General features: G+C 43.0%; 1 protein-coding gene across 1 annotated transcript in view; it reads left to right on the top strand.

Moving 5' to 3' along the window:
* Nucleotides 1-11,904, top strand: part of BBOF1 (basal body orientation factor 1) — a 168,846-nt gene extending 156,942 nt beyond the window's left edge. Inside the window, exon 8 of the mRNA XM_053716305.1 lies at nt 11,422-11,904. Coding sequence (XP_053572280.1) covers nt 11,422-11,904 — 483 coding nt within the window. The remainder of the gene's footprint in view (nt 1-11,421) is intronic.
* Nucleotides 11,905-16,342: the final 4,438 nt, after the last annotated feature.

Genomic DNA, 16,342 nt, shown 5'->3' with positions numbered 1-16,342 from the left:
AAACCTCACCCTACACAATTACATACTCTAATCCAGCAGTACTGCCCCCTTCACACTAGTACTGACCCCAACACAACCTCACCCTACACAATTACATACTCTAATCCAGCAGTACTGCCCCTACACACCTAGTACTGACCCAACACAACCTCACCCTACACAATTACATACTCTAATCCAGCAGTACTGCCCCCTCACGACACTAGTACTGACCCCAACACAACCTCACCCTACACAATTACATACTATAATCCAGCAGATACTGCCCCTTCACACCTAGTACTGACCCCAACACAACCTCACCCTACACAAGTACATACTCTAATCCAGCAGTACTGCCCCCTACACACCTAGTACTGACCCAACACAACCTCACCCTACACAATTACATACTCTAATCCAGCAGTACTGCCCCCTTCACACCTAGTACTGACCCAACACTACCTCACCCTACACAATTACATACTCTAATCCAGCAGTACTGCCCCCTTCACACCTAGTACTGACCCAACACAACCTCACCCCTACACAATTACATACTCTAATCCAGCAGTACTGCCCCCTTCACACCTAGTACTGACCCAACACTACCTCACCCTACACAATTACATACTCTAATCCAGCAGTACTGCCCCTTCACACCTAGTACTGACCCAACACAACCTCACCCTACACAATTACATACTCTAATCCAGCAGTACTGCCCCCTACACACCTAGTACTGACCCAACACAACCTCACCCTAAACAATTACATACTCTAATCCAGCAGTACTGCCCCCTTCACACCTAGTACTGACCCAACACAACCTCACCCTACACAATTACATACTCTAATCCAGCAGTACTGCCCCTTCACACCTAGTACTGACCCAACACAACCTCACCCTACCCAATTACATACTCTAATCCAGCAGGTACTGCCCCCTTCACACCTAGTACTGACCCAACACAACCTCACCCTACACAATTACATACTCTAATCCAGCAAGTACTGCCCCCTTCACACCTAGTACTGACCCAACACAACCTCACCCTACACAATTACATACTCTAATCCAGCAGTACTGCCCCCTTCACACCTAGTACTGACCCAACACAACCTCACCCTACACAATTACATACTCTAATCCAACAGTACTGCTCCTTCACACCTAGTACTGACCCAACACAACCTCACCCTACACAAGTACATACTCTAATCCAGCAGTACTGCCCCCTTCACACCTAGTACTGACCCAACACAACCTCACCCTACACAATTACATACTCTAATCCAGCAGTACTGCCCCCTTCACACATAGTACTGACCCAACACAACCTCACCCTACACAATTACATACTCTAATCCAGCAGTACTGCTCCCTACACACCTAGTACTGACCCAACACAACCTCACCCTACACAATTACATACTCTAATCCAGCAGTACTGCCCCCTTCACACCTAGTACTGACCCAACACAACCTCACCCTACACAATTACATACTCTAATCCAGCAATACTGCCCCCTACACACCTAGCACTGACCCAACACAACCTCACCCTACACAATTACATACTCTAATCCAGCAGTACTGCCCCCTACACACCTAGTACTGACCCAACACAACCTCACCCTACACAATTACATACTCTAATCCAGCAGTACTGCCCCCTACACACCTAGTACTGACCCAACACAACCTCACCCTACACAATTACATACTCTAATCCAGCAGTACTGCCCCTTCACACCTAGTACTGACCCAACACAACCTCACCCTACACAATTACATACTCTAATCCAGCAATACTGCCCCCTTCACACCTAGTACTGACCGAACACAACCTCACCCTACACAATTACATACTCTAATCCAGCAATACTGCCCCCTTCACACCTAGTACTGACCCAACACAACCTCACCCTACACAATTACATACTCTAATCCAGCAGTACTGCCCCCTTCACACCTAGTACTGACCCAACACAACCTCACCCTACACAATTACATACTCTAATCCAGCAGTACTGCCCCCTACACACCTAGGTACTGACCCAACACAACCTCACCCTACACAATTACATACTCTAATCCAGCAATACTGCCCCCCTTCACACCTAGTACTGACCCAACACAACCTCACCCTACACAATTACATACTCTAATCCAGCAGTACTGCCCCTTCACACCTAGTACTGACCCAACACAGCCTCACCCTACACAATTACATACTCTAATCCAGCAATACTGCCCCCTACACACCTAGTACTGACCCAACACAACCTCACCCTAAACAATTACATACTCTAATCCAGCAGTACTGCCCCCTTCACACCTAGTACTGACCCAACACAACCTCACCCTACACAATTACATACTCTAATCCAGCAGTACTGCCCCTTCACACCTAGTACTGACCCAACACAACCTCACCCTACCCAATTACATACTCTAATCCAGCAGTACTGCCCCCCTTCACACCTAGTACTGACCCAACACAACCTCACCCTACACAATTACATACTCTAATCCAGCAGTACTGCCCCCTTCACACCTAGTACTGACCTAACACAACCTCACCCTACACAATTACATACTCTAATCCAGCAGTACTGCCCCCTACACACATAGTACTGACCCAACACAACCTCACCCTACACAATTACATACTCTAATCCAACAGTACTGCCCCCTTCACACCTAGTACTGACCCAACACAACCTCACCCTACACAATTACATACTCTAATCCAACAGTACTGCCCCCTTCACACCTAGTACTGACCCAACACAACCTCACCCTACACAAGTACATACTCTAATCCAGTAGTACTGCCCCCCTTCACACCTAGTACTGACCCATCACAACCTCACCCTACACAATTACATACTCTAATCCAACAGTACTGCCCCCTTCACACCTAGTACTGACCCAACACAACCTCACCCTACACAATTACATACTCTAATCCAGCAATACTGCCCCTTCACACCTAGTACTGACCCAACACAACCTCACCCTACACAATTACATACTCTAATCCAACAGTACTGCCCCCTTCACACCTAGTACTGACCCAACACAACCTCACCCTACACAATTACATACTCTAATCCAGCAGTACTGCCCCTTCACACCTAGTACTGACCCAACACAACCTCACCCTACACAATTACATACTCTAATCTAGCAATACTGCCCCTTCACACCTAGTACTGACCCAACACAACCTCACCCTACACAATTACATACTCTAATCCAGCAGTACTGCCCACTACACACCTAGTACTGACCCAACACAACCTCACCCTACACAATTACATACTCTAATCCAGCAGTACTGCCCACTACACACCTAGTACTGACCCAACACAACCTCACCCTACACAATTACATACTCTAATCCAGCAGTACTGCCCCTTCACACCTAATACTGACCCAACACAACCTCACCCTACACAATTACATACTCTAATCCAGCAATACTGCCCCTTCACACCTAGTACTGACCCAACACAACCTCACCCTACACAATTACATACTCTAATCCAACAGTACTGCCCCTTCACACCTAGTACTGACCCAACACAACCTCACCCTACACAATTACATACTCTAATCCAGCAGTACTGCCCCTTCACACCTAGTACTGACCCAACACAACCTCACCCTACACAATTACATACTCTAATCCAGCAGTACTGCCCCTTCACACCTAGTACTGACCCAACACAACCTCACCCTACACAATTACATACTCTAATCCAACAGTACTGCCCCCTTCACACCTAGTACTGACCCAACACAACCTCACCCTACACAATTACATACTCTAATCCAGCAGTACAGCCCCCCTCACACATAGTACTGACCCAACACAACCTCACCCTACACAATTACATATTCTAATCCAGCAATACTGCCCCCTACACACCTAGTACTGACCCAACACAACCTCACCCTACACAATTACATAATCTAATCCAGCAGTACTTCCCCCTTCACACCTAGTACTGACCCTACACAACCTCACCCTACACAATTACATACTCTAATCCAGCAGTACTGCCCCCTACACACATAGTACTGACCCAACACAACCTCACCCTACACAATTACATACTCTAATCCAACAGTACTGCCCCCTACACACCTAGTACTGACCCAACACAACCTCACCCTACACAATTACATACTCTAATCCAGCAGTACTGCCCCTACACACATAGTACTGACCCAACACAACCTCACCCTACACAATTACATACTCTAATCCAACAGTACTGCCCCCTACACACCTAGTACTGACCCAACACAACCTCACCCTACACAATTACATACTCTAATCCAGCAGTACTGCCCCTTCACACCTAGTACTGACCCAACACAACCTCACCCTACACAATTACATACTCTAATCCAACAGTACTGCCCCCTTCACACCTAGTACTGACCCAACACAACCTCACCCTACACAATTACATACTCTAATCCAGCAGTACTGCCCCCTTCACACCTAGTACTGACCCAACACAACCTCACCCTACACAATTACATACTCTAATCCAGCAGTACTGCCCCCTACACACCTAGTACTGACAAAACACAACCTCACCCTACACAATTACATACTCTAATCCAGCAGTACTGCCCCCTTCACACCTAGTACTGACCCAACACAACCTCACCCTACACAATTACATACTCTAATCCAGCAGTACTGCCCCTTCACACCTAGTACTGACCCAACACAACCTCACCCTACACAATTACATACTCTAATCCAGCAATACTGCCCCCCTCACACCTAGTACTGACCCAACACAACCTCACCCTACACAATTACATACTCTAATCCAGCAATGCTGCCCCCTTCACACCTAGTACTGACCCAACACAACCTCACCCTACACAATTACATACTCTAATCCAGCAGTACTGCCCCTTCACACCTAGTACTGACCCAACACAACCTCACCCTACACAATTACATACTCTAATCCAGCAGTACTGCCCCTTCACACCTAGTACTGACCCAACACAACCTCACCCTACACAATTACATACTCTAATCCAGCAATACTGCCCCCTTCACATATAGTACTGACCCAGCACAACCTCACCCTACACAATTACATACTCTAATCCAGCAGTACTGCCCCCTTCACACCTAGTACTGACCCAACACAACCTCACCCTACACAATTACATACTCTAATCCAGCAGTACTGACCCTTCACACCTAGTACTGACCCAACACAACCTCACCCTACACAATTACATACTCTAATCCAGCAGTACTGCCCCCTAGACACCTAGTACTGACCCAACACAACCTCACCCTACACAATTACATACTCTAATCCAGCAATACTGCCCCCTTCACACCTAGTACTGACCCAACACAACCTCACCCTACACAAGTACATACTCTAATCCAGTAGTACTGCCCCTTCACACCTAGTACTGACCCAACACAACCTCACCCTACACAATTACATACTCTAATCCAACAGTACTGCCCCTTCACAACTAGTACTGACCCAACACAACCTCACCCTACACAATTACATACTCTAATCCAACAGTACTGCCCCCTTCACACCTAGTACTGACCCAACACAACCTCACCCTACACAAGTACATACTCTAATCCAGTAGTACTGCCCCCCTTCACACCTAGTACTGACCCAACACAACCTCACCCTATACAATTACATACTCTAATCCAGCAATACTGCCCCCTTCACACCTAGTACTGACCCAACACAACCTCACCCTACACAATTACATACTCTAATCCAGCAGTACTGCCCCTTCCCACCTAGTACTGACCCAACACAACCTCACCCTACACAATTACATACTCTAATCCAGCAGTACTGCCCCTTCACACCTAGTACTGACCCAACACAACCTCACCCTACACAAGTACATACTCTAATCCAGCAATACTGCCCCCTACACACCTAGTACTGACCCAACACAACCTCACCCTACACAATTACATACTCTAATCCAGCAGTACTGCCCCCTTCACACCTAGTACTGACCCAACACAACCTCACCCTACACAATTACATACTCTAATCCAGCAGTACTGCCCCTTCACACCTAGTACTGACCCAACACAACCTCACCCTACACAATTACATACTCTAATCCAGCAGTACTGCCCCTACACACCTAGTACTGACCCAACACAACCTCACCCTACACAATTACATACTCTAATCCAGCAGTACTGCCCCCTAGACACCTAGTACTGACCCAACACAACCTCACCCTACACAATTACATACTCTAATCCAGCAATACTGCCCCCTTCACACCTAGTACTGACCCAACACAACCTCACCCTACACAAGTACATACTCTAATCCAGCAGTACTGCCCCCTTCACACCTAGTACTGACCCAACACAACCTCACCCTACACAATTACATACTCTAATCCAGCAGTACTGCCCCCTTCACACCTAGTACTGACCCATCCCAACCTCACCCTACACAATTACATACTCTAATCCAACAGTACTGCCCCCTTCACACCTAGTACTGACCCAACACAACCTCACCCTACACAAGTACATACTCTAATCCAGCAGTACTGCCCCCTTCACACCTAGTACTGACCCAACACTACCTCACCCTACACAATTACATACTCTAATCCAGCAGTACTGCCCCCTTCACACCTAGTACTGACCCAACACAACCTCACCCTACACAATTACATACTCTAATCCAGCAGTACTGCCCCCTTCACACCTAGTACTGACCCAACACAACCTCACCCTACACAATTACATACTCTAATCCAGCAGTACTGCCCCCTTCACACCTAGTACTGACCCATCCCAACCTCACCCTACACAATTACATACTCTAATCCAGCAGTACTGCCCCCTTCACACCTAGTACTGACCCAACACAACCTCACCCTACACAATTACATACTCTAATCCAGCAATACTGCCCCCTACACACCTAGCACTGACCCAACACAACCTCACCCTACACAATTACATACTCTAATCCAACAGTACTGCCCCCTTCACACCTAGTACTGACCCAACACAACCTCACCCTACACAATTAAATACTCTAATCCAGCAGTACTGCCCCCTTCACACCTAGTACTGACCCAACACAACCTCACCCTACACAATTACATACTCTAATCCAGCAGTACTGCCCCTTCACACCTAGTACTGACCCAACACAACCTCACCCTACACAATTACATACTCTAATCCAGCAGTACTGCCCCCTTCACACCTAGTACTGACCCAACACAACCTCACCCTACACAATTACATACTCTAATCCAGCAGTACTGCCCCTTCACACCTAGTACTGACCCAACACAACCTCACCCTACACAATTACATACTCTAATCCAGCAGTACTGCCCCCTTCACACCTAGTACTGACCCAACACAACCTCACCCTACACAATTACATACTCTAATCCAGCAGTACTGCCCCCTTCACACCTAGTACTGACCCAACACAACCTCACCCTACACAATTACATACTCTAATCCAGCAGTACTGCCCCTTCACACCTAGTACTGACCCAACACAACCTCACCCTACACAATTACATACTCTAATCCAGCAATACTGCCCCTTCACACCTAGTACTGACCCAACACAACCTCACCCTACACAATTACATACTCTAATCCAACAGTACTGCCCCCTTCACACCTAGTACTGACCCAACACAACCTCACCCTACACAAGTACATACTCTAATCCAGTAGTACTGCCCCCCTTCACACCTAGTACTGACCCATCACAACCTCACCCTACACAATTACATACTCTAATCCAGCAGTACTGCCCCCTACACACCTAGTACTGACCCAACACAACCTCACCCTACACAATTACATACTCTAATCCAGCAGTACTGCCCCCTACACACCTAGTACTGACCCAACACAACCTCACCCTACACAATTACATACTCTAATCCAGCAGTACTGCCCCTTCACACCTAGTACTGACCCAACACTACCTCACCCTACACAATTACATACTCTAATCCAGCAGTACTGCCCCCTTCACACCTAGTACTGACCCATCACAACCTCACCCTACACAATTACATACTCTAATCCAGCAGTACTGCCCCCCTACACACCTAGTACTGACCCAACACAACCTCACCCTACACAATTACATACTCTAATCCAGCAGTACTGCCCCCTACACACCTAGTACTGACCCAACACAACCTCACCCTACACAATTACATACTCTAATCCAGCAGTACTGCCCCCCTCACACCTAGTACTGACCCAACACAACCTCACCCTATACAATTACATACTCTAATCCAGCAGTACTGTCCCTTCACACCTAGTACTGACCCAACACAACCTCACCCTACACAATTACATACTCTAATCCAGCAGTACTGCCCCCTTCACACCTAGTACTGACCCAACACAACCTCACCCTACACAATTACATACTCTAATCCAATAGTACTGCCCCCTTCACACCTAGTACTGACCCAACACAACCTCACCCTACACAATTACATACTCTAATCCAGTAGTACTGCCCCTTCACACCTAGTACTGACCCAACACAACCTCACCCTACACAATTACATACTCTAATCCAGCAGTACTGCCCCCTTCACACCTAGTACTGACCCATCACAACCTCACCCTACACAATTACATACTCTAATCCAGCAGTACTGCCCCCTACACACCTAGTACTGACCCAACACAACCTCACCCTACACAATTACATACTCTAATCCAGCAGTACTGCCCCCTACACACCTAGTACTGACCCAACACAACCTCACCCTACACAATTACATACTCTAATCCAGCAGTACTGCCCCCCTCACACCTAGTACTGACCCAACACAACCTCACCCTATACAATTACATACTCTAATCCAGCAGTACTGTCCCTTCACACCTAGTACTGACCCAACACAACCTCACCCTACACAATTACATACTCTAATCCAATAGTACTGCCCCCTTCACACCTAGTACTGACCCAACACAACCTCACCCTACACAATTACATACTCTAATCCAGTAGTACTGCCCCTTCACACCTAGTACTGACCCAACACAACCTCACCCTACACAATTACATACTCTAATCCAGTAGTACTGCCCCCTCACACCTAGTACTGACCCAACACAACCTCACCCTACACAATTACATACTCTAATCCAGCAGTACTGCCCCCTACACACCTAGTACTGACCCAACACAACCTCACCCTACACAATTACATACTCTAATCCAGCAATACTGCCCCCTACACACCTAGTACTGACCCAACACAACCTCACCCTACACAATTACATACTCTAATCCAGCAATACTGCCCCCTTCACACCTAGTACTGACCCAACACAACCTCACCCTACACAATTACATACTCTAATCCAGCAGTACTGCCCCTTCACACCTAGTACTGACCCAACACAACCTCACCCTACACAATTACATACTCTAATCCAGCAGTACTGTCCCCTTCACACCTAGTACTGACCCAACACAACCTCACCCTACACAATTACATACTCTAATCCAACAGTACTGTCCCCTTCACACCTAGTACTGACCCAACACAACCTCACCCTACACAATTACATACTCTAATCCAGCAGTAATGTCCCCTTCACACCTAGTACTGACCCAACACAACCTCACCCTACACAATTACATACTCTAATCCAGCAGTACTGTCCCTTCACACCTAGTACTGACCCAACACAACCTCACCCTACACAATTACATACTCTAATCCAGCAGTACTGCCCCCTTCACACCTAGTACTGACCCAACACAACCTCACCCTATACAATTACATACTCTAATCCAGCAGTACTGCCCCCCTCACACATAGTACTGACCCAACACAACCTCACCCTACACAATTACATACTCTAATCCAGCAGTACTGCCCCTTCACACCTAGTACTGACCCATCACAACCTCACCCTACACAATTACATACTCTAATCCAGCAGTACTGCCCCCTTCACACCTAGTACTGACCCAACACAACCTCACCCTACACAATTACATACTCTAATCCAACAGTACTGCCCCCTACACACCTAGTACTGACCCAACACAACCTCACCCTACACAATTACATACTCTAATCCAACAGTACTGCCCCCTTCACACCTAGTACTGACCCAACACAACCTCACCCTACACAATTACATACTCTAATCCAGTAGTACTGCCCCCCTTCACACATAGTACTGACCCAACACAACCTCACCCTACACACTTACTTACTCTAATCCAGCAGTACTGCCCCTTCACACCTAGTACTGACCCAACACAACCTCACCCTACACAATTACATACTCTAATCCAGCAGTACTGCCCCTTCACACCTAGTACTGACCCAACACAACCTCACCCTACACAATTACATACTCTAATCCAGCAGTATTGCCCCTTCACACCTAGTACTGACCCAACACAACCTCACCCTACACAATTACATACTCTAATCCAGCAGTACTGCCCCCCTCACACCTAGTACTGACCCATCACAACCTCACCCTACACAATTACATACTCTAATCCAACAGTACTGCCCCTTCACACCAAGTACTGACCCAACACAACCTCACCCTACACAATTACATACTCTAATCCAGTAGTACTGCCCCCTACACACCTAGTACTGACCCAACACAATCTCACCCTACACAATTACATATTCTAATCCAGCAGTACTGTCCCCTTCACACCTAGTACTGACCCATCACAACCTCACCCTACACAATTACATACTCTAATCCAGCAATACTGCCCCTTCACACCTAGTACTGACCCAACACAACCTCACCCTACTCAATTACATACTCTAATCCAGCAGTACTGCCCCCTTCACACCTAGTACTGACCCAACACAACCTCACCCTACACAATTACATACTCTAATCCAACAGTACTGCCCCCTTCACGCCTAGTACTGACCCACCACAACCTCACCCTACACAATTACTTACTCTAATCCAGCAGTACTGCCTCCAACTTGTCCTCTTCTGACCCAATACATCTACTCCTCAACCTACACAATGTCTATGTGGCTATTAAGGTATTGATACTTTTGTCTATGTGGCTAATATGGGAGTAATACTGCTGTCTATGTGGCTAATAAGGTATTGATACTGCTGTTTATGTGGCTAATAATAATTTGCATAATCTGTGAGGTATACAAGACTAGTCAGATGCCAGCACAATATCTACACCACAGGTACTGCTGACCAAGCCCTAATATCTTTATGAGGCCAGTTTGTAACTTGTCTTCATGAAGTTACAGTCACGTTTGCATCATTATCTTCTGACACAGCAAATTCACATTACTTTTTATTATATAACCGTATCCTTATTTACTATGTGCTGAGACAGGAAACCAATCAGATGTTAGTACAAGAGAAGGTACTTCAGACGGCTCAGAAGAAAACGCAGGTCCAGGAGCTTCAGCAGAAGGTCAGAAGCCTGGAGTCTGCTCTAGAACAAGTGACTCTAGAACTGGAGAACCAGGTGACAAGACAGCAGCAAACACAAGAGCATTCTGGGCAGGTGCAGAAACTACACAAGATGCTGGAGATAAAGGATCGAGAGATTAACAGGGTCAAAAAGCTGGCTCGGAATATTGTTGAGGAACGGACAGAGCTAGAATATTTCTTCTTAGAGGCCCTTGCACAGGTGAAGCAGGAGATTGTCGCCAGCAGGAACCATTATAGGCACATGGCACACGAAGCGTATCTAGGAAAGATGATGATCGCAACCTCAGGAGCAGAACCATATCCCAAGATCAGAACCTTCCATAACAAAGAGCACAGCACCAATGATGTACACCAGGACCTAGCAGAGGCCGAGAAATGGTAACCGTCATATGCAAGATCATACCTCTTATACCCAATACTATCTATACCTCTTATGCCCAATACTATCTATACCTCTTATACCCAATACTATCTATACCTCTTATACCCAATACTATCTATACCTCTTATGCCCAATACTATCTATACCTCTTATACCCAATACTATCTATACCTCTTATGCCCAATACTATCTATACCTCTTATACCCAATACTATCTATACCTCTTATGCCCAATACTATCTATACCTCTTATACCCAATACTATCTATACCTCTTATACCCAATACTATCTATACCTCTTATGCCCAATACTATCTATACCTCTTATACCCAATACTATCTATACCTCTTATACCCAATACTATCTATACCTCTTATACCCAATACTATCTATACCTCTAATACCCAATACTATCTATACCTCTTATACCCAATACTATCTATACATCGTATACCCAATACTATCTATACCTCTTATGCCCAATACTATCTATACCTCTTATACCCAATACTATCTATACCTCGTATACCCAATACTATCTATACCTCTTATACCCAATACTATCTATACCTCTAATACCCAATACTATCTATACCTCTTATACCGAATACTATCTATACCTCTTATACCCAATACTATCTATACCTCTTATACCCAATACTATCTATACCTTTAATACCCAATACTATCTATACCTCTTATGCCCAATACTATCTATACCTCTTATACCCAATACTATCTATACCTCTTATACCCAATACTATCTATACCTCTAATACCCAATACTATCTATACCTCTTATACCCAATACTATCTATACCTCTAATACCCAATACTATCTATACCTCTTATACCCAATACTATCTATACCTCTAATACCCAATACTATCTATACCTCTTATACCCAATACTATCTATACCTCTTATACCCAATACTATCTATACCTCTTATGCCCAATACTATCTATACCTCTTATGCCCAATACTATCTATACCTCTTATGCCCAATACTATCTATACCTCTTATGCCCAATACTATCTATACCTCTTATGCCCAATACTATCTATACCTCTTATGCCCAATACTATCTATACCTCTTATACCCAATACTATCTATACCTCTTATGCCCAATACTATCTATACCTCTTATGCCCAATACTATCTATACCTCTTATGCCCAATACTATCTATACCTCTTATGCCCAATACTATCTATACCTCTTATGCCCAATACTATCTATACCTCTTATGCCCAATACTATCTATACCTCTTATGCCCAATACTATCTATACCTCTTATGCCCAATACTATCTATACCTCTTATGCCCAATACTATCTATACCTCTTATGCCCAATACTATCTATACCTCTTATGCCCAATACTATCTATACCTCTTATACCCAATACTATCTATACCTCTTATACCCAATACTATCTATACCTCTTATACCCAATACTATCTATACCTCTTATACCCAATACTATCTATACCTCTTATACCCAATACTATCTATACCTCTTATACCCAATACTATCTATACCTCTTATACCCAATACTATCTATACCTCTTATTCCCAATACTATCTATACCTCTTATTCCCAATACTATCTATACCTCTTATACCCAATACTATCTATACCTCTTATACCCAATACTATCTATACCTCTTATACCCAATACTATCTATACCTCTTATACCCAATACTATCTATACCTCTTATACCCAATACTATCTATACCTCTTATACCCAATACTATCTATACCTCTTATACCCAATACTATCTATACCTCTTATACCCAATACTATCTATACCTCTTATACCCAATACTATCTATACTTCTTATACCCAATACTATCTATAACTCTTATACCCAATACTATCTATACCTCTAATACCCAATACTATATATACCTCTTATACCCAATACTATCTATACCTCTTATGCCCAATACTATCTATACCTCTTATACCCAAAACTATCTATACTTCTTATACCCAATACTATCTATACCTCTTATACCCAATACTATCCATACCTCTTATACTCAATACTATCTATACCTCTTATACCCAATTCTATCTATACCTCTTATACCCAATACTATCTATACCTCTTATACCCAATACTATCTATACCTTTAATACCCAATACTATCTATACCTCTTATGCCCAATACTATCTATACCTCTTATACCCAATACTATCTATACATCGTATACCCAATACTATCTATACCTCTTATACCCAATACTATCTATACTTCTTATACCCAATACTATCTATACCTCTTATACCCAATACTAATACTTATACCCAATACTATCAGTACTAGATGGTATATAGCATTACACCTCCTTACAGTCGGTAGGACTTCATGAAACCTCTTCTACTGTGTGTGCTGGTACCTCTCACTATACACAGTACTCTAGGTGAGAACTTATTACTGATATATACAGTAACATGACTGTGTGTGTGCTGGTACCTCTCACTATACTTTCCAACTGAAAGAAAAAAGCGCAAACAGGACTCAAGTGCAATAATAAACACAGTGACACCAGCGCTCTAAAATTTCACACTTACAATGTTTATTATTAAAAATAGCATTTCAAAACATCAAAACACGACTTTCGTCCTCAATATTCAAAATTTCAGAAACACTCTCCCTTCTGTGATAGTACAGTTCGTTTTCCGTGTCCGCCGGAACTTAGAAAGTTTTAGGGGGAGGTTTGCTGTGCAAAATCCGAAAGCCCTGTGAGCGTATTCCTCTTAGGACTAGGGACTACGGATCCTCAGAAAGGTCACAACTCCTCTGCAAATACACCAACGCGTTTCATCTGCTATCGTGCAGACTTCCTCAGGGAGAATAATAGGTATCGTGATACCGGTTAGCCTTGAAACCTTTCAATATAAACCCTCCATTATTAACCTATTGGTTAAATGTCTTTCTGTTCAAAACACCACCGGATACCTCAGGGTCCTAAAACCCCAAATTCTAAGGCACTTATAAAGAAAGTCTCAATAATTAAAATACATGCTGGTAAATTCATATCACGGCAAGATACATATACAATTCATCATACATGTTTCATATATAGCGAATAAACAATTGATCCACATTTTAAAAAATTTTTTTATATGTCTATAGTCAACATATACTACTGTTGGTAAAAATACTTGATAACTATGCCCTATATATACTTTGAACTGAATTATAACTTTAAAAGAAAACATCCAAAAGTATGAATTTCCATTAAGATACATTTAACATAATTCATATGATTTTTTTAAAAAACAGACAGAAGCATGAACATTATACAATCCTAAATATTCATCACCAGGAAAAGATTACAAAGAATTCATTTCTCACAATAAGATCAGGAGTAATTGTTCCCTGATAAAAATGAATTAAAAATTGATTAAAAATCGATTAAAAATGAGGAAAAATACGGGAAGAATTTTTTAATATTTAGATAAACTCAAAAAATAATAATAATGACCTCTAAATTGATATATATATATATATATACATACATACATATATATATATATATATACATATACATATATCTAAAAGTGAATAAAAGACCCCAAGGAACTATTAAAATTCTAAAAGATTAAAAAATTAAAAATTTAATGATTTACATGAAATCTAAACAAAAACTACATAAAAGCAGCAATATCAATATCTATGTTTAATCCTTTTGGCTGCAAACATTTTAATTTCTGGATCCAGAAAGTTTCCTGTTTCCTTAAGCTTATTAATCTATTACTACAGCTACTTGGTATCAAATCAATGACCTGTATTTTAAGAGACCTTGAGTCACCCCCATGAAACTCTGCAAAATGTAGGGGTACACTGTGTTTGTCACTTTTTTCTTTTATATTATATAAATGCTCTGAGAACCTACGTTTGATTTTCCTTTTAGTACGCCCTATGTAAATTTTGTCACAACCACAGGACAGTAGATAAACCACATACGTGGTGTCACAAGTACATCTACATTTGATGTCAAAAAACCTCAGGCCCTCACTATCTTTAAATTTAGTTTCCTTGTTAATGTGCTTACACATACTGCAGACCTTCTTGCCACATTTATATGTACCTGGTTTTAGACTCAGCCAATTACTTCTTATTGATTTATTAATTTCTACTTTCCTCAACTTACTGGGAGCCAGAAGGTTTTTAAGGTTCTTTCCTTTTTTAAAAGTAAACACTGGTGTCTCTGTTAAAGTTGGTGCAAGGACAGGATCCGTCTTTAGGACTCCCCAATGTTTTTTGATAACATTTTTAATAATTTTATGTCCCTCATTGTAAGAGGTAATAAACCTTAAAGTATCATTATTAACAGAGGCTAACTTCTTATTATTAGGTTTCAATACTGAATCTCTATCTATTTTATGAGCTCTGTCATATGCCTGTTCTATTA

The sequence above is a fragment of the Bombina bombina genome, chromosome 6, assembly GCF_027579735.1.
Source record: "Bombina bombina isolate aBomBom1 chromosome 6, aBomBom1.pri, whole genome shotgun sequence".
In the NCBI taxonomy this organism is placed as follows: domain Eukaryota; kingdom Metazoa; phylum Chordata; class Amphibia; order Anura; family Bombinatoridae; genus Bombina; species Bombina bombina.
This window is presented reverse-complemented; position numbering and strand designations above follow the sequence as displayed.